General features: G+C 47.7%; 1 protein-coding gene across 4 annotated transcripts in view; it reads right to left on the reverse strand.

Moving 5' to 3' along the window:
* SSBP3 (single stranded DNA binding protein 3) overlaps positions 1-20,977 on the reverse strand; it is a 131,878-nt gene that overhangs the window by 24,415 nt on the left and 86,486 nt on the right. For all 4 annotated transcript variants that reach the window (XM_068239007.1, XM_068239006.1, XM_068239009.1 and 1 more), the window contains one exon: positions 2,847-2,936. In XM_068239007.1, the coding sequence (XP_068095108.1) occupies positions 2,847-2,936 (90 nt within the window). The remainder of the gene's footprint in view (positions 1-2,846; positions 2,937-20,977) is intronic.

Below are 20,977 nucleotides of genomic sequence, written 5' to 3' on the forward strand. Positions count from 1 at the left end.
TCAAGTGGACGATGTTACAGTTTAACAGTGTGCTGACCAGGAAGCTGTTATGGGGTAATAGCGATTTTCAAAATGGAGGACGGAGAATTCCATTGATCACAGTGGACAAACAGGAGGCAGGAGAGGAAAAATAGATTGAGGAATAGACTACACAGGAGGTAAGTATGACTTGTGTATGTTTATTTTGACTTATTTTCAGTTCAGGTTTTCTTCAAGTGGTTAAGCCTTGATGTTCAGGGGCAACAATATAACCTCCAATCAGCTTCCGCCTTTCATCGGTATAAAGATGGCCGACTTGTCGCTGGCTGCAGCACTCTCCCTGCGTTCGGCGATACAGCTGTGGCCCGCTATAGAAGCAGAGTGGTGTCCCGATTGGTTCTTGTAGTGCACCAGCAGAACCCATGACAAGCCGCCACAGCTGGATTACAGGCGTCAGTCGTGTGCTCAGTGACAAGCCGTCTCTGGCTCCAGCATCAAACGAAGACAGATGACTCCACTCTGCCCGGCCCAGATGTAGCTGCAATGCTGAGGCCTCTGCGTCCTCCTATCCTGCCGCCGCCAGGCTGCCTCTGCTCGCCGAGAAAGATTTCACTTAATTAATGGGAATTAATTAGCCAGTTTGTGAGCATTTGTTTAACAGCTTTGCTGAACATTAATGCCACTGATAATTCCAGCTGATTAGCAGCTCCTGTAATTAGCAGCGGAGGCAGAGGAGGAGGACGGCGGAGCACCTGTACACCCGCTAATCTCAGCAGAGGCAGAGGAGGAGGACGGAGCACCTGTACAACCGCTAATCTCAGCGGAGGGAGAGGAGGAGGAGGACGGCGGAGCACCTGTACACCCGCTAATCTCAGCAGAGGCAGAGGAGGAGGACGGAGCACCTGTACAACCGCTAATCTCAGCGGAGGGAGAGGAGGAGGAGGACGGCGGAGCACCTGTACACCTGCTAATCTCAGCGGAGGGAGAGGAGGAGGAGGGCGGAGCACCTGTACGCCCGCTAATCTCAGCAGAGGGAGAGGAGGAGGAGGGCGGAGCACCTGTACGCCTGCTAATCTCAACAGAGGCAGAGGACGACGACGGCGGAGCACCTGTACCCCCGTTAATCTCAGTGGAGGGAGAGGGGGAGGGCGGAGCACCTGTACACCTGCTGATCTCAGCGGAGGGAGAGGAGGAGGAGGGCGGAGCACCTGTACGCCCGCTAATCTCAGTGGAGGGAGAGGAGGGTGGAGCTCCTGTACACCCGCCAATCTCAGCAGAGGGAGAGGAGGAGGGCGGAGCACCTGTACACCCGCTAATCTTAGAGGAAGAGGACGACGACGGCGGAGCACCTGTACCCCCGCTAATCTCAGTGGAGGGAGGGGAGGAAGTCGGAGCACCTGTACGCCCGCTAATCTCAGCGAAGGGAGGAGGAAGAAGGCGGAACACCTGTACACCCACTAATCTCAGCGGAGGGAGAGGAGGGCGAAGCACCTGTACACCTGCTGATCTCAGCGGAGAGAAAGGAGGAGGGAGGAGCACCTGTACTCCCGCTAATCTCATCTGAGGGAGAGGAGGGCAGAGCACCTGTACACCCGCTAATCTCAGCGGAGGGAGAGGAGGAGGGCGGAGCAGCTGTACGCCCGCTAATCACAGCGAAGAGAGAGGAGGGCGGAGCACCTGTACGTCCGCTAATCTCAGCATAGGGAGAGGAGGAGGACGGAGCACCTGTACATCCGCTAATCTCAGCATAGGGAGAGGAGGACGGCGCACCTGTACGTCCGCTAATCTCAGCATAAGGAGAGGGGGGGGGGGAACACCTGTACGTCTGCTAATCTTGGCGGAGGGAGAGGAAGAGGGCGGAGCACCTGTACACCCGCTAATCTCAGCAGAGGGAGAGGAGGAGGGCGGAGCACCTGTACACCTGCTGTTCTCAGCGGAGGGAGAGGAGGACGACGGAGCACCTGTACACCTGCTAGTCTCAGCAGAGGGAGAGGAGGAGGTGGAGCACCTGTACACCCGCTAATCTCAGCGGAGGGAGGAGGAGGGCGGAGCACCTGTATGCCCGCTAATCTCAGCATAGGGAGAGGAGGAGGATGGAGCACATGTACACCCGCTAATCTCAGCGGAGGGAGCGGAGGAGGGCGGAGCACCTGTACATCCGCTAATCTCAGCATAGGGAGAGGAGGACGGAGCACCTGTACGTCCGCTAATCTCAGCATAGGGGGAGGGGGAGGGCGGAGCACCTGTACGTCTGCTAATCTCAGAGGAGGGAGAGGAAGAGGGCGGAGCACCTGTACACCCGCTAATCTCAGCAGAGGGAGCGGAGGAGGGCGGAGCACCTGTACATCCGCTAATCTCAGCATAGGGAGAGGAGGAGGACGGAGCACCTGTACGTCCGCTAATCTCAGCATAGGGGGAGGGCGGAGCACCTGTACACCCGCTAATCTCAACGGAGGAAGAGGAGGAGGGCGGAGCACCTGTACACCTGCTGTTCTCAGTGGAGGGAGAGGAGGAGGTGGAGCACATGTACGCCCACTAATCTCAGAGGAGGGAGGAGGAGGGCGGAGCACCTGTATGCCCGCTAATCTCAGCGGAGGGAGATGAGGACGACGGAGCACCTGTACACCTGCTTATCTCAGCGGAGGAAGGTGGAGCACCTGTACACCTGCTGATCTCAGAAGAGGGAGAGGAGGAAGGTGGAGCACCTGTACACCTGCTGATCTCAGCAGAGGGAGAGGAGGAGGGCGGAGCACCTGTACACCCGCTAATCTCAGCGGAGGAGGGCGGAGCACCTGTACACCCACTAACCCCAGATCAGTCCCAGAATGCATCTCTTCTGCTGAATATCCTAAAGTTTGATGTCTTACCTGGAAGAATCCTGGGGGGATGGGTCCTCCGGGCATTCCGTCGTTCGGAGGAATGTTGCCAAGCACGGGGCTCGGAGCGGCTGCCGCGCTCTGCGGGAGAAAGAGAACAGGTCATGAGCAAATAGCTGCGGGAAATCAATTCATCTCTATTATTATTTATTGGTTTACCGGTATATAGCACCAACATATTATACAGCGCTGTACAATAAATATGATTACAGACAACGATAACAGGGGTGACCGACAACACAATGCAAGTAATAAGCAATAAGATAATCTCTAGCAGAACTACAAGTTCAAGCAACTCTCTAGCTAAACTACAAGTCCCAGCATGTCCAGCTGAACCTACATGTCCCAGCACCTCTCTAGCTGAACTACAACTGCAAGCATATACCATTCAACTACAAGTCCCAGCATCTCTCCCAGCAACTCTGACTGAACTACAAATCCCAGCCAGCATCTCCAGCTGAAGTACAAGTCCCAGCATCTCCAGCTGAACTACAAGTCCCAGCATCTCCAGCTGAACTACAAGTCCCAGCATCTCCAGCTGAACTACAAGTCCCAGCATCTCCAGCTGAAGTACAAGTCCCAGCATCTCCAGCTGAACTACAAGTCCCAGCACCTCCAGCTGAACTACCAGTCCCAGCATCTTTAGCTGAACTACAAGTCCCAGCATCTCCAGCTGAACTACAAGTCCCAGCATCTACAGCTGCACTACAAGTCCCAGCATCTCCAGCTGAACTACAAGTCCCAGCATCTCCAGCTGAACTACAAGTCCCAGCATCTCCAGCTGAACTACAAGTCCCAGCATCTCCAGCTGAACTACAAGTCCCAGCATCTCCAGCTGAACCTACATGTCCCAGCACCTCTCTAGCTGAACTACAACTGCAAGCATATACCATTCAACTACAAGTCCCAGCATCTCTCCCAGCAACTCTGACTGAACTACAAATCCCAGCCAGCATCTCCAGCTGAAGTACAAGTCCCAGCATCTCCAGCTGAACTACAAGTCCCAGCATCTCTGGCTGAACTACAAGTCCCAGCATCTCCAGCTGAACTACAAGTCCCAGCATCTCTGGCTGAAGTACAAGTCCCAGCATCTCTGGCTGAACTACAAGTCCCAGCATCTCCAGCTGAACTACAAGTCCCAGCATCTCTGGCTGAACTACAAGTCCCAGCATCTCTGGCTGAACTACAAGTCCCAGCAACTCTGACTGAACTACAAATCCCAGCCAGCATCTCCAGCTGAAGTACAAGTCCCAGCATCTCTGGCTGAACTACAAGTCCCAGCATCTCCGGCTGAACTACAAGTCCCAGCATCTCTGGCTGAACTACAAGTCCCAGCATCTCTGGCTGAACTACAAGTCCCAGCATCTCTGGCTGAACTACAAGTCCCAGCATCTCTGGCTGAACTACAAGTCCCAGCATCTCTGGCTGAACTACAAGTCCCAGCATCTCTGGCTGAACTACAAGTCCCAGCATCTCTGGCTGAACTACAAGTCCCAGCATCTCCAGCTGAACTACAAGTCCCAGCATCTCCAGCTGAACTACAAGTCCCAGCATCTACAGCTGAACTACAAGTCCCAGCATCTCTGGCTGAACTACATGTCCCAGCATCTCCAGCTGAACTACAAGTCCCAGCATCTCCAGCTGAACTACAAGTCCCAGCATCTCTGGCTGAACTACATGTCCCAGCACCTCTCTAGCTGAACTACACGTCCCAGAATGTCCAGTTGAACTACATTTCCATAACTCAAAAGTATAAGCCCCTAAAGTGAGACACAAAAATCACCTTTTTTATTGCATCTTAAGCTAGACAGACAGAACACTGCAGTGCAGACCGCCTGACAGACCGCCTGACAGACCACCTGCGTTTCGCGGGCTGCACCTGCTTTGTCAGAGGCCACAAGTAGCGTATATAATTAGCATTCCCCAGCCCTACTGGTAACAGAGCTGTGCTGATCATTCTAGTCTGATGCAGCCAGAGTAGCAGCTTCCGTCTGCAGCTTCTCACACCGGTATTCTATTTCATGGGAAATTCTTCTGAGGGCAACATAGAGCGGCGCAGCCCATTGCAAACTCACTGCAGATATGAAAATCCAGAACAATCTATCAACACAACTGCACCATGATAGACCACAGAACACAGAAATGCTGAACTCCCCATGCAGAGCAGCTCGCTGTACTGACTCGTCTCTCATTCTGCTCTGAGGGAAAAAGTATACCGGTAATTATTCCCATTATGGGGCACGGGGTCCGAGCTTTAAAGAGGAACTCCAGTGAAAATAATAAAAAAAAGTGCTTCATTTTTACAATAATTATGTATAAATGATTTAGTCAGTGTTTGCCCATTGTAAAATCTTTCCTCTCCCCGATTTACATTCTGACATTTATCACATGGGGACATTTTTACTGTTGGCAGGTGATGTCAGTGGAAGGAGATGCTGCTTGTTTTTTTGGCAGTTGGACCCAGCTGTAAACAGCTGTTATTTCCCACAATGCAATGAGGTACACAGACAGGAAACTGCCAGCACCATGGTCCTGACATCACACTGTGGGAGGGGTTTCACCACAATATCAGCCATACGGAGCCCACTGATGATCTGTTTGGGAAAAGGAATAGATTTCTCATGTAATAGGGGGTATCAGCTACTGATTGGGATGACGTTCAATTCTTGGTCACGGTTTCTCATTAAGATCACAGGGAGAGGGATATGAAGGCTGACATTTATTTCCTATTAAACAATGCAGATTTCCTGGCTGCCCTGCTGATTCCCTGCCTCTCATACTTTCAGCCATAGACCCTGAACAAGCATGCAGAGCAGGTGCTCTGACTCAAGTCAGACTGGATTAGCTACTACGGCAGATAAACAGATCAGCAGCACAGCCAGGTAACTGGCATTGTTTACCAGGAAATCAGCATTCATAGGTCTCATAATTTTTCTCATCACGGAACAGCTTCAGAGCCTTAAAGGGGACCTGAAGTGTATTAATAAAGCGCCAACATAACCATACCAAATGCCTGGCTGTCCTGCTGATCCTCTGCCTCTAATACTTTTAACCATAGACCCTGAACAAGCATGCAGCAGATAACATGTTTCTGACTAAAGCTTGACTGGATTAGCTGCATGCTTATTTCAGGTGAGTGATTCGGACACCACTGCAGTCAAAGATCAGCAGGTCTGCCAGGCAACTGGTATGGTTTAAAAGGAAATAAGGCAGCCACCATATATCTCTCACTTTAGATGTCTTTTAATGACAAATTTTGGGAACTTATTGGTAATGAATTATTAATGGTTATTTGTACAACTATTATGCTTTTCCCACTATTTCCTATTTACCCTGGAGGTCAGTCCTGTCTCCTCCCACTATTTCCTATTTACCCTGGAGGTCAGTCCTGTCTCCTCCCACTATTTCCTATTTACCCTGGAGGTCAGTCCTGTGTACCCCATTATTTCCTATTTACCCTGGAGGTCAGGCCTGTGTACCCCACTATTTCCTATTTACCCTGGAGGTCAGGCCGGTGTACCTCACTATTTCCTATTTACCCTGGAGGTCAGGCCTGTGTACCCCACTATTTCCTATTTACCCTGGAGGTCAGGCCTGTGTACCCCACTATTTCCCATTTACCCTGGAGGTCAGTCCTGTGCACCCCACTATTTCCTATTTACCCTGGAGGTCAGTCCTTTGCACCCCACTATTTCCTATTTACCCTGGAGGTCAGTCCTGTGCACCCCACTATTTCCTATTTACCCTGGAGGTCAATCCTGTGTACCCCACTATTTCCTATTTACCCTGGAGGTCAGTCCTGTCTCCTCCCACTATTTCCTATTTACCCTGGAGGTCAGTCCTGTGTACCCCACTATTTCCTATTTACCCTGGAGGTCAGTCCTGTGTACCCCACTATTTCCTATTTACCCTGGAGGTCAGTCCTGTCTCCTCCCACTATTTCCTATTTACCCTGGAGGTCAGGCCTGTGTACCCCACTATTTCCCATTTACCCTGGAGGTCAGTCCTGTCTCCTCCCACTATTTCCTATTTACCCTGGTGGTCAGTCCTGTGTACCCCACTATTTCCTATTTACCCTGGTGGCCAGTCCTTTGTACCCCACTATTTCCTATTTACCCTGGTGGCCAGTCCTGTGTACCCCATGATTTCCTATTTACCCTGGTGGCCAGTCCTGTGTACCCCACTATTTCCTATTTACCCTGGTGGCCAGTCCTGTGTACCCCACGATTTCCTATTTACCCTGGTGGCCAGTCCTGTGCACCCCACTATTTCCTATTTACCCTGGAGGTCAGTCCTGTGTACCCCACTATTTCCTATTTACCCTGGAGGTCAGTCCTGTCTCCTCCCACTATTTCCTATTTACCCTGGAGGTCAGTCCTGTCTCCTCCCACTATTTCCTATTTACCCTGGTGGTCAGTCCTGTCTCCTCCCACTATTTCCTATTTACCCTGGAGGTCAGTCCTGTGCACCTCACTATTTCCTATTTACCCTGGAGGTCAGTCCTGTGTACCCCACTATTTCCTATTTACCCTGGAGCCCCACTATTTCCTATTTACCCTGGAGGTAAGTCCTGTCTCCTCCCACTATTTCCTATTTACCCTGGAGGTCAGTCCTGTCTCCTCCCACTATTTCCTATTTACCCTGGTGGCCAGTCCTATGTACCCCACTATTTGCCTTGCTATTCAGTGGTAATATATACTACACATGGATGGTTAAAATTTGGATGCAACTATATTCGATTGGTCCAATTTTAATCTTCCTGCAAAACTGCAACCACATTTGCATCAACTTGGTAAAATCTGTGTGTAACGGATCATCTCTATTGTGTCCATAGCCGATTCCTGCATGGCTAGCTTTACCAAAACCAGTAAACAATAGTGACAAGTCATTGTCACGGTCACAGCAATGCAGGGATTGGGCAGCAGGGGGAGCTGCAGCTCCAGGTTCTGCTCTCTCCAGCCTGGGACCAGCAAGTCAGCAGCAGAGTCACAAAGCCATCAAAAGGCTGCAATCAGAATAACAAAATGGCTGCAACACAGGCCAGGGCATCTTCAATCCCGGCAATCTGCTTTGCATTACAAAAGACGATTCACCACAGATGATAACCGGCTCTTTGTGGGGTATATTTCCCGCTTGTAAACGCAGCATTCTCCAATAACAGCATCACATCCTGGCCTTATAGCTCACAGGCAGCCAGCATAGGAGCCAGGATACCAGCGCCTTCCTATAGAGCAGACATTCTCCAACTGCACTGAGCAATTCAAAACAAGACACAGAACATATACTGTATATCACGCTTTTCTCCTGACAGACTCAAAGCACAAGAGCTGCAGCCACTAGGGCGCGCTCTATAGGCAGGAGCAGTGTTAGGGAGACTTGCCCAAGGTCTCCTACTGAATAGCAGCTGGCGTACTGAACAGGCAGAGCCGAGACACGAACCCAGGTCTCCTGTGTCAGAGGCAGAGCCCTTAAAGTGAACCAGAGCAGTGTTCTCCCCAGAATTTTTTTCCAGCCGGGTGGCATGAAATAGTAGCCGGGTGGCATGAAAAAGCAGCCGGGTGGGGCGAGATGAAAATGCAGGGCAAATCTGCTTACAGCATAGGAGGAGGTGAGAAGGTGAGCCGATGACAGCCGGGTGGTCACCAAATGTAGCCGGGTGGAGCACCCGGCTAAAAGAGCCTGGGGAGAACACTGCAGAGGTGAGGGTGATATGGAGGCTGCCATATTTATTTCCTTTTAAGCAATACCAGTTGCCTGCCTGCCTTGCTGATCCTCTGCCTCTAATACGTTTACCTATAGCCCCTGAACAAGCATGCAGCAGATCAGGCGTTTCTGACATTATTGTCAGATCTGACAAGATTAACTGCCAGGCAACTGGTATTGTTTAAAAGGAAATAAATATGGCAGCCTCCATATCACTCTCACCTTACACTATCCAGCCACATCACTGGCTGTCCTTCAGAGGAGCTCACAATCTAAGGTCCCCTACCGTAGTCATAGTGTGAGAACCATACTATTGTTTTGGAACAATAGCCAACCACTGTTATTGGGGTACCAGTTTTGGTACTGAGGGTAAAAGCAGAGTGCCTGGATATAGCCAATGTAAATATAGCGAGAACATACCAACTCCATGCACGATTATTGCACGACTAGAGTATCTGCTCTGTGGCCTCCCGCCAACCGTTTAGCCCCTCTACAGTCCATCATGACCTCTGCTGACGACTTATCCACCTCTCCTCCTGCTTCTCCAGCCCTATCCCCCTCTGTCACTCCTTTCACTGGCTGCCAATCACACCTCATCCACCTCTCCTCCTGCTTCTTCAGCCCTATTCCCCCCCCCTCCCCCCCCCCCCCCCCGGTCACTCCCTTCACTGGCTGCCAATCACACCTCATCCACCTCCCCTCCCACTTCTCCAGCCCTATCCCCCTCTGTCACTCCCTTCACTGGCTGCCAATCACACCTCATCCACCTCTCCTCCCACTTCTCCAGCCCTATCCCCTCGGTCACTCCCTTCACTGACTGCCAATCACACCTCATCCACCTCTCCTCCAGCCCTATCCCCCTCTGTCACTCCCTTCACTGGCTGCCAATCACACCTCATCCACCTCTCCTCCAGCCCTATCCCCCTCTGTCACTCCCTTCACTGGCTGCCAATCACACCTCATCCACCTCTCCTCCTGCTTCTCCAGCCTTATCCCCCTCTGTCACTCCCCTCACTGACTGCCAATCACACCTCATCCACCTCTCCTCCCGCCCTATCCCCCTCTGTCACTCCCTTCACTGGCTGCCAATCACACCTCATCCACCTCTCCTCCTGCTTCTCCAGCCTTATCCCCCTCTGTCACTCCCCTCACTGACTGCCAATCACACCTCATCCACCTCTCCTCCCGCCCTATCCCCCTCTGTCACTCCCTTCACTGGCTGCCAATCACACCTCATCCACCTCTCCTCCTGCTTCTCCAGCCTTATCCCCCTCTGTCACTCCCCTCACTGACTGCCAATCACACCTCATCCACCTCTCCTCCCGCCCTATCCCCCTCTGTCACTCCCTTCACTGACTGCCAATCACACCTCATCCACCTCTCCTCCAGCCCAATCCCCCTCTGTCACTCCCTTCACTGGCTGCCAATCACACCTCATCCACCTCTCCTCCCGTTTCTCCAGCCCTATCCCCCTCTGTCACTTCCTTCACTGGCTGCCATTTACACCATCTTTTGGGTCTTTTATAGCGTCTGACCAAAGAAATTCAAAACAAAAATCAAAACCTTGCAGTCAATAACTGGAGACAAAATGGCCGCCCAGCCGCTACCTACACTGCAGTGCTAAGCGTGAGGCAATCCTAAATCCAGACTAATTGTAATATAACCCCAGCGCAGCTCACACAGATCTGCCCATCCCCAGTTAATGGGCTTTACCTTGTAAATATAGTAATGGACAGTTGCAGCGTTTTTGTGGTTTTAAGAAACATTAATAAAGCTACTTTAAAGGCAAAAAGGTTTTCAAACCATAGTGTATGAATCTATGAATATCCAACGACAACATGGAGCAGACGGGAGGAAAATAGGCGGCTGTGGGATTCAAGGCGTCGTCAGTGCAGCAAAAACTGCGCCACGGATGCCTTAAAGTAATCCTTAAGTCGATCAAAAAAAATGAGATTTACTCATCTGGGGCTTCCCTCAGCCCCCTGCAGCCGATCGGTGCCCTCGCAGCCCCGCTCCGATGCTTCTGCACTTCCTGTTTGGCCGTCACCGGCCGACAGGCATGGGAACGCGAGTGATTATTCGCGTTCCCAGCGATAATACCGCCCCCATGCTGTGATTGCGGCCTCCTGGCTGCAGGGGGCTGAGGGAAGCCCCAGGTGAGTAAATCTAATTTGTTTTTGATCGACTTAAGGATCACTTTAAGACCATGTTTACATTATAAATGGCCAGTGCTATCGTTGAACGATTGAGCATTTTTTTAAAGCGATTTTCCCTGCGCATTTGCTGAGCGATTAATTTTGACACTTCCTGACAGCAGTCAGAAAGTGAACTCTTGTACCCAGAAATGAATAAATACAATGTATTTATTTATTAAAGCGCTCTGGAAATCGCAATTCAAAGCGCTTTTTCAAGTGCTTTGCGATTTCCCTATACCTTGTATTGAATCGCACACGCTCAGAAAATGGTACAGGAGCTGCGTTTGCGATTCAATACAAAGCGGAGCGCTCATATATGAACACGCCAATAGAAAATCATTGCACAAGCGCTTTTAGAGCAATTTTCAAAATCGCCAGCTCTTAAAGAGAACCCGAGGTGTGTTTAAAGAATGTTATCTGCATACAGAGGCTGGATCTGCCTATACAGCGCAGCCTCTGTTGCTATCCCAAACCCCACTAAGGTCCCCCTGCACTCTGCTATCCCTCATAAATCACAGCCATGCTGTGAGGCTGTGTTTACATCTGTAGTGTCAGTCTCAGCTGCTCCCCCGCCTCCTGCATAGCTCCGGTCCCTGCCCCCGTCCCTTCCCTCCAATCAGCAGGGAGGGAAGGGATGCAGGCGGGGACTGGAGTTCTGCAGGAGGCGGGGAGAGCAGCAGACTGACACTATAAAGATAAACACAGCCAGCTCTGACAAGCTGTTTGTCAGCAGCGTGGCTGTGATTTATGAGGGATTGCAGAGTGCAGGGGGACCTTAAGGGGGTTTGGGATAGCAACAGAGGCTGGGCTGTATAGGCAGATCCAGCCTCTGTATGCAGATAATATTCTTCAAACCCACCTCGGGTTCTCTTTAAAATAAATAAATCCTCAAATGCTCATAGTGTGAACAAGTTCTAAAAGGGGAAAAAATAGTCCCGATCTATTCTGCACTGTGATGGAAGACATCAGCTCACACAATCAGATTTCTTTTTAACAGTCGCTCCAACTGCAGGTGGACCAAATCTGCCAGCACAGAATGTGACAGCTGAACAGGAAACCAGCATGTGCAACCACAATATCCCTCCCCAAACCACAACTGCATTTAAGCAGTTCCACTTTGTGCTGCCTGATAAAGGAAAAAACCACTGTCAGGATCGCTACTGAATTTAATATATGCATTTCTAGGTGGTTTAAAACCCATCTGTGCAAACTATGCCTAGTGCAGAACCTGTATGATTTTAAGTTCATCTCTGATCACAGAAGCAAGACTGACAAGTCTGCACAGCTTCCAGTGATGCTAGGCTGAAATCCAACAGCCTATTAGATAACACATAATGGCTTAAAGTGGACCTGAACTCTTGCACAGGACAGAAGGAAAACAGAGAAATGTACCCTGTATGTATTTAGAGAGTTTAGCCTGTCTAATCTCATCTGTGACTAATCACAACTGTAATTTGATCTCTCAGCTGTGTCATCTTAGGAAACTCCACTGCAGAGCAGCTAATTTGTAAACACAGAATGGTAACCCAAAGTCTGCTTCCATCAAAGCAAGAAGTAGAGACACTGCATATTTATTTCAGGATTTGTATCAGCTGTAACAAAGGAATGTTTTTCTATAAATGTTATTATGCTGTTGCTTATCTCTAAGAGCAGAGAGGAGGTGCAGGTGTCCATTTTAGGCTGGATACACACATGGTTGTGCATGAAAGGTTGAGTTTTAGGTCGCCTGGGGGTTTTTTTTGCATGCATTTTTAGTGCGTTTGTGGTTTTTTTCCTCACATATGCGTTTTTATGCATTTGCTGTTCGCATATGCGTATTGTATGCGTTTTTCAATTGCACTTTATGCAAATCACTAGGAAGACAACAGAAAGCGGAAACGACACAAAACAATAAAAAAAACACAAACGCAATACTTTGCGTTACCATTGACTTGCATTTCGTGTGGTTTTTGAAAATCGCGCAACCAAACCAGCATTTTATAAAACACTGGTTTAAAATCGCATACAAAATGCATATGCTTTTTTATGCGGCCCATTCACTTGCATTAATGGCAAAAATGCTGCGTTTCTGCTAAGTGTGCTCCCAGCCTTAATTAGATCTTGCAGTTCTATCTTGAGAAGGTCTGCAGACCTCTCCCATGCTATGTTCTCTGACAGGCTGCTGTGCTGCTGCTGGAAGAAATGGTTGCTAAGGACCGGTTTGGACAGACAACTGGCAGTGGCTCTTTTAGCCGATGCTAAACGCATTTCCTGCTACCACGGAAAAAAGCATTTGGTAATGTTTTCCACCGTCACGCCGCATATTGAGCCCCTAGGGGGATACGGAACCACAAACGCAGCTTATGCTGTTCGCTGCATGCATCGCCTTGAAAAATATAATCGCTGGTAAACGCACTGAGATGAACACTGCCTTTCATATCGATGTGACACTCCAATGAGTTCTGGGTCACCATGAGCCTGCTGGTTAGTGTGTGCATATCCATGTGGGGCATGGTAAATCCCAGCGTTAAACGGAGAGAATGGACGCTAGCAGCATCCATCTGAGCCGACACTTAAAGGACAACTGAAGTGAGAGGGATATGTAGGTTGCCATATTTATTTCCTTTTAAAGTGAATGGGAACCGCATTTTAAAAATGAAGCAAATACTTACCTAAGGCGAGGGAAGGCTCTGGGTTGTATAGAGCCTTCCCTCTCCTCTCTCGCTGCTCTCTATCCTGTGCTGGCTCCTCCCATTTTAATACCCCACCGAAAGGGTATTTGGAAGTCTTCGGGAGCCGTGTCCTCCCGAAGACGTGCGGCTCAATACTGCACAGGCGTGAGCGTGCAAGAGAGTGTGCTTGTGCAGGCGCAGTACAGGGCCGCCCTTCTTCAGGAGCACTCGGGCTCCCTGAAGACTTCTGAAGCCTCCTTCGGCCGGGTAAAGCAGTATTTGATTAATTTAGTCACATACTGCTACCGGGCGAGCCAGCACTGGAACGAGGGGCCCAGGAGAGGAGCCGGAAGGCTCTATAGGACACAGAGCCTTCCCTCTCCTTGGGTAAGTATCTGTCTCATTTTTTTAAATGCGGTTCCCATTCACTTTAAGCAATACCAGTTGCCTGGAAGTCCTGCTGGCCCTCATACCCTAATAACTTTAGCCATAGCCCCTGACTAAGCATGCAGCAGATCAGGTGCTTTTGGCATTATGGTCAATTCTGACAAAACTACCTGCATGCTTGTTTCTGGTGTGATTCAGACACTGCTGCAGCCAAATAGATCAGCAGGGCTGCCAGGCAACTGGTTTTGCTTAAAGGGAAGTAAATATGCCAACCTCTATTCTTCTCAGTTGTCCTTTAATTACGAGGTCCCGCCCTCCAGCCGCCCCACCAAATGAAACTGAGGAATGGGATTTCACAGAGGCAAAGTAAAGTTATGAAACTAATTTTGCTTCAGAGGAGAACATACACATGCCATTTACTTATAGGACACCGTGAGAGATATGCGGAGGCTGACATATTTATCTTCTTTTAACCATTACTAGCTACCTGGCCCCACCTGTTGATCCTCTCATTCTAAACCTTTTAGCCGTAGACTCTGAACAAGCATGCAGCAGATCAGATGTTTCTTTCCCAAGTCTGACTGGATTAGCTGCATGCTTCTTTCTGGTGCAATTCAGACACTACTGCAGTCAAAGAGATCAGCAGGACTGCCAGGGAACTGGTATTGTTTAAAGGGACATAAATATGGCAGCCTCCATATACCTCACACACACAAAGCAGATCTGAAATCAGAACGTCCTCTCTGCTCTAAAAAATACCCAACAGCATAATAACATTTAAACAAAAAACATTTGTTACAGCTGGTACAAATCCTACAGTAAATCTGCACGGTTTTATTTCCTGATTCACGGAAGCAGACATATTAACATCCTGTGCTTTCAAATGGCCCTATCTGCCATCTCTGCCATGGCAGTTATGAGACACAGGGGAGAGATCAAACAACTCGTGATTAGACATAAATGAGGGGGAATTAAACAGGCTGAACTCTTTATATACATACAGGGTGCATTTCTCTATGTATTTTTTTCAGTCCTGTGGAAGAGTTCAGGTCCACTTTAAAGTACCGGTACATGTAAAACATTCGACTCTCATCTCTGCCCTGTGTCTGTCTTGTAAGTTTCCCCCAGTCTTCCGGTACCTCAGGAAGGCGGTGAGATTTCATATCTATGCTGCGTCCCGCAGGGTTAAAGGTCAAGTTCCCAAAGCCTGCGGAATCCCTTTAAAGGCTCTGTGTGTAGGAGACACCTGCTGACACTTAGACAGGGTCACTTAGTGTCGCCCCCTCCAGCCGGGAGCGGCCGCGCAGCAGGGAGGTGTGACCTCGTCAGGTAGGTTTAATTGGGATCCAGCTAAGTCTCTGATCTAATTAATCACGTCGGCTTCAGTGGTGGAAGTGTCACACCTGCTGTTCTGTGAGCGGCAGGCGGGCATCGCAGTGTCACCTGACCTCACGGCGAATAACCAGCAGTGACTGGCGGACACAAAGAGCTAAAGAAGAACCCCCATACAACAGAAGAGCAAATACAAGGCAGATCTCGTCTCCTCCACACAGAGGCTGCCCCTCACCACCCCCTTCACCATCCGCCATACACCAGAGGAGCAAATACAAGGCAAATCTCGTCTCCTCCACACAGAGGCTGCCCCTCACCACCCCCTTCACCATCCGCCATACACCAGAGGAGCAAATACAAGGCAGATCTCGTCTCCTCCACACAGCATGCTTCTGCACGCTACAACATCAATTCAAAGCCCAGCGGCAGAGCGCCCATACACACATTGATTTTCCCATTCAATTCCCTGCAGATTCGATTACACATGGACCTACAGTTGATCGAAAGTATCAATCGGACAGGGCAGAAAACCTAGGTGTATTGGGAGCGGCAGACAATCAACAGGCCGTAGCGCTGCATTGCACTGAACAGTGCGACTCTGCAGTCCGAATGATTTTTAATAGACTACCAGCTGGAATCTATTAAAAAGAATTCATTTTTAGGCATCGAAGTGGCAGCTTTTGTCTTGTCGGTACCTTGTTGGGAATATAGTAAACATCACTGATATGCAAATTACAGCCATAAAAGTTTTCCTGGCAGAATACAACTTTGAGAGCAGAGAGATAGAAAAAGGTCAATAGTTCAAGTATTTTCATTAAGCCTTTGTTCCCATAGAAATCGCTAAAGCCAGCAGATTTTCTTGCACTTTTTTCCCCCTTCCCAACGCTTCTCTGCAAAATACGATTTTGTACAAAGCGCTTTTGTAAGCGCTTTTGCAGAACAATTCTGTTTTTTTCACAACTCTTCAACCTGGAAATATATACATATTATAATACAATACAATAGAATGTATTTATTCCTAAAAGCGCAAACGCAATCGGCGAATAAAGCGATTTGTGAGCGGTTTGCGTTTTTCCTATACCTTCCACTGTAGCAAAATCGCCCGGAAAAATGGTATATGCAGCACTTTGCTGAGCGGAAAGCTGATGAAACGTGCCGATATGAACTATCCCATAAGGAGTCATTGCACTAGCGATTTCAGAGCATTTTTAAAAATAACAGGCACTCAAAAAAAAAAAACAAAAAAAAAAACACGCAAAACGTCCTAGGTATGAACAAGCCCTTAAAGGGAACCTGAACTGCGTAAAATGATTTAAAACAAACACATGAGGTAGCTTCAAATGCACATTACATAGTTCCCTTGCCATCAGTTCCTCTCAGAAGCTCACCGTTTTCCTCTGACAATGATCCCTTCCAGTTCTGACAACATTTTGTCAGAACTGAAATATATCAGTTGCTGTCAGTTATAGCTGAGAGGACAACTGATGTGCCTGGTAATGTCCATGTTTTCCTACGGCTCAAGTGGGCGATGTTACAGTTTAACAGTGTGCTGACCAGGAAGCTGTTATGGGGTAATGGCCATTTTCAAAATGGAGGACAGAGAATTGCATTGATCACAGTGTACAAACAGGACGCGGGACAGGAGAAGGAGATTGAGGAGTGGACTACATGGAAGGTAAGTATGACTTGTGTATGTTTATTTTGGCTTTTAATTTTCAGTTCAGGTTTTATTTAAAGGGAACCTGAAGCAAGTAAACTCATTTAAAATAAACACATGACGTTGCTGCAAATGAATATTACATACTAACCTCACCGTCAGTTCCTCTCAGAAGCTCACCATTTTCCGCTTACAGTGATCCTTTCCAGTTCTGACAAGATTTTGTCAGAACTGAAATAAACCAGTTGCTGTCAGCTATATATCAGCAGCTGTCAGTTACAACTGAATGTGCAAGGTAATGTCCATGTTTCCCTATGGCTCAAGTGGGCGATATTACAGTTTAACAGTGTGCTGACCAGAAAGTTGTTATGGGGTAATGGCCATTTTCAAAACGGAGGACAGAGAATTCCACTGATCACAGAGGACAAATGGGACGCAGGAGAGGAGAAAGAGATTGAGTAGTAGACTACACAGGAGGTAAGTATGATCTGTGTATGGTTATTTTGACTTTTTATTTTCAGTTCAGGTTCTCTTTAAGGGACACCTAACAGGTTGCCACTGAGCAGAGAGAACAAAACATTCAACCTACTTTGTAAATGTTTAAATACAAAATAAAACCAAGGGATAGATAAATAAATAAATAAAAAAAAAAAACATTTTTAGGAGTAGAAGGATAAATTCAATTATTTATCTCTTCAGTTTATTTTCACCTTGAGTTCACTTTAAGCGTACGGCCAGATTTACAAAAGGAAAGGCAGTGCTTAGGAGAGGATATGTAGGATGGCTGGAGCATGCGCTCAAGTCACCCAACTTTCCTTAATCCAGCAGTTTTCTTTTAAGATAACAGCTATAATGATTGCTTAGCTGCAGGACAGACGTCACACTGACCTCACCGCTAGAAATCCCGTCACCAGTCCGCCAGCCGACGCCACAGCTAGGATCCCGTCACTAATCAGCCAGCAGACGCCATAGCTACGATCCCGTCACTAATGAGCCAGCAGACGCCACGCTGACGTGGTCACAGCTTATGCAGCATCATGACACACAACACCGGGATGACAATAGCAGTACAGAGTCCTGGCTACTAATCCAACAGCGCAGGGAGAATTTACAGTAACCAGGTATTCCATCCATGCACATTAATTCCCTGCAACATCCAGAAACTGGACAGCTTCATAAACACAAGCCATTTATCACACTTAAAGGGCAACTGAAGCATGAGGGATATGGAGGCTACCACGGTTATCTCCTTTTAAGCCATCCCAGTTGCCTGGCAGCCCTGCGGATCCTCTCCCTCTAATGCTGGGAATACACGGCTCAATTTAGAGCCATTTAGATGGCTCGATTGATCATTTCCGACACGCCCGATCTCCAGCCCAATCGTTTCCATGCTCGATTCTGAACTGAAACAATGGAAAAAGATAATAAAAACGAGCAAAAGATAAGAGAATTGCCCGCAGAATGGAGCACGGAAAACGATCGGGCGCGAAAATCGAGCCATGTATTCCCAGCATAATACTTTCAGCCATAGACCCTGTACAAATACGCAGCAGATCAGGTGTTGTTGACATTATTGTCAAATTATTATTATTATTATTTAGTATTTATATAGCGCCGACATATTACACAGCGCTGTACAGTGTATATATATATCTTGTCACTAACTGTCCCTCAAAGGAGCTCACAATCTAATCCCTACCATTGCCATATGTCTATATTATGTAGTGTAAGTACTGTAGTCTAGGGCCAATTTTTTAGAGGGAGCCAATTAACTTATCTGTATGTTTTTGGAATGTGGGAGGAAACCGGAGTGCCCGGAGGAACCCCACGCAGACACGGAGAGAACATACTAACTCTTTGCAGATAGTGCCCTGGCTGGGATTCGAACCAGGGACCCAGCGCTGCAAGGCGAGAGAGCTAACCACTACGCCACCATGCTGCCCAAATCTGATGAGATTAGCTGCATGCTCGTTTCTGGTGTGATTCAGACTACTGCAGCCAAATAGATCAGCAGGGCTGCCAGGCAACTGGTATTGTTTAAAAGGAAATAAGCATGGCAGCCTCCATAGTCTTCTCACTTCAGTTGTCCTTTAAAGCGGACCTGAACTCAGAACTTTGTCTCTGCTCTAGAAGATAAGCAACAGCATAATAACCTTTTGAGTAAAACATTTACTTGTTGCAGCCCACAGAACTGCAATAAATCTGCAGTTTCTACTTCCTGCTTTCATGGAAGCAGACAGAGGGTTAACATCCTGTGTTTACAAATTAGCAGAGGCTGCATTTGAGATTCCTGTGCTGACACAGCTGAGAGGTCAAATTTCAACTGTGATTACTTGCAGCTGAGGGGGAATTAGACAGGCTCTTCACTCTAAACACAAACAGGGTGGATTCATCTGTGTTTTCCTTCAGTCCTGTGCAGGAGTTCTGGTCCACTAAAGGAAATCTGATGTCAGAGGGATATGGAGGCTGACATAGTTATTTTCCTTTTAAGCAATGCAGATTGCCTGGCTGTCCTAAACACACACCATACAATCTTGGTTGTTCAATCTTATTACTTTCATGTAGTATAAGAGATTATCCAATTAATCATTTAAGGTATTTTCAATCTGTTGGCCCTTATACTACATAGATTTGGTAAATCTGTACAACCAAGATTGTATGGTGTGTGTTGAGCCTTATCCTCTGCCTCTAATACCTGCTACACACCATGCAATCAAATGTAAATTTACATGATAATTTCCACCTTGTCCAATCTGCTTCCAACTGCCAAAGGGATCAATTTTGTGCAATGAGAATCGATTCCTTTCTTGATTGGAAGCAGATCAGACATGATGGAACTTCTTAACGACAGGAAATTTTTCTGTAGATCTGATGGCAACATTGCATGGTGTGACAGCTCAGACTCGGGCCCCGCGGCTCAGACTCCAGCCCCAGGTGTTACAACAATTCATTAAATTACCTGCAAATTCGATCACTCTGATGGAATCTGCCAGAATCAAAATCCGATCAGATTTTTGATTCGATATGGACTGTAAATTAATCAAAAGGACATACAGAAGGGAACGACAGCCAGTACAACAAACAAACACAGAACATTTATATCGCGCTTTTCTCCTGGCGGACTCAAAGCGCCAGAGCTGCAGCCACTAGGATAGGCTCTATAGGCAGTAGCAGTGTTAGGGAGACTTGCCTAAGGTCTCCTACTGAATAAGTGCAGGCTTACTGAAGAGGAAGAGCCGAGATTCGAAACCTGGTCTCCTGTGTCAGAGGCAGATCCCTTAACCATTATACTATCCAGCCAGTATTTTGATTGATAGCAGAATAATTTTCCCAGTCGGATGTATGATCTGAAGTGACATTTGCATGATGTGCACTAGACTAGGGCTAACTATTATCCTCGAGCGGACCTGAACTCAGAACTTCCTCTCTGTTCTAAAAGATCAGCAACAGCATAATAACCTTTAAAGGGAATCTGAAGTGAAAAGAAACTTATGATATAATGATTTGTATGTGTAGTACATCTAAGAAATAAAACATTAGGAGCAGAGACAGCAGTCTAATATTGTTTCCAGTGCATGAAGAGTTAAGAAACTCCAGTTATCTATGCAAAAGAGCCACTGATCTCTACAACTTTCAAAGTCCCAGAGAGCTCTGTCTTCTGAAGCTTGTTATCTCAACTGTCAGTCACTGTATTTTCTTTTCCTCCCCAGAGGACAGGTCAAAAGTTCCCTAGCCTGCTCTGTAAAATCATTTAGAATGCGGAGTAGTGTGTAAACTGCAAACATTAGAGAATAATGCAAGGTTTTAAAAACACTATATAACTGAAAATAAAAATATGAAAATATTTTCTTTGCAACTAATGTTCTAGTAATTATCCGTACTACACAACCAATTCATTATATCATATTTTTTTTCGCTTCAGTGTCTTTAAAGAAAAACATTTCTTTGTTACAGCTGATACAAATACTGCAATAAATCTGCAGTGTCTACTTCCTGCTTTCATGGAAGCAGGAATAGGGTTAATATCCTGTGTTTACCATTTAGCTGTCTGCCGTGGCAAGCAGCTGACACCGCTGAGGGATCAAACTACAACTTGTGCTTAGGTCCCAGGTAAGGGGGAGTTAGACAGGCTGAACTCTGTAAATACATACAGGGTGCATTTCTCTAGGTTTCCCTTCTGTCCTGTGCAAGAGTTCA

Source organism: Hyperolius riggenbachi, chromosome 6 (genome assembly GCF_040937935.1).
Source record: "Hyperolius riggenbachi isolate aHypRig1 chromosome 6, aHypRig1.pri, whole genome shotgun sequence".
Taxonomy (NCBI): Eukaryota; Metazoa; Chordata; class Amphibia; order Anura; family Hyperoliidae; genus Hyperolius; species Hyperolius riggenbachi.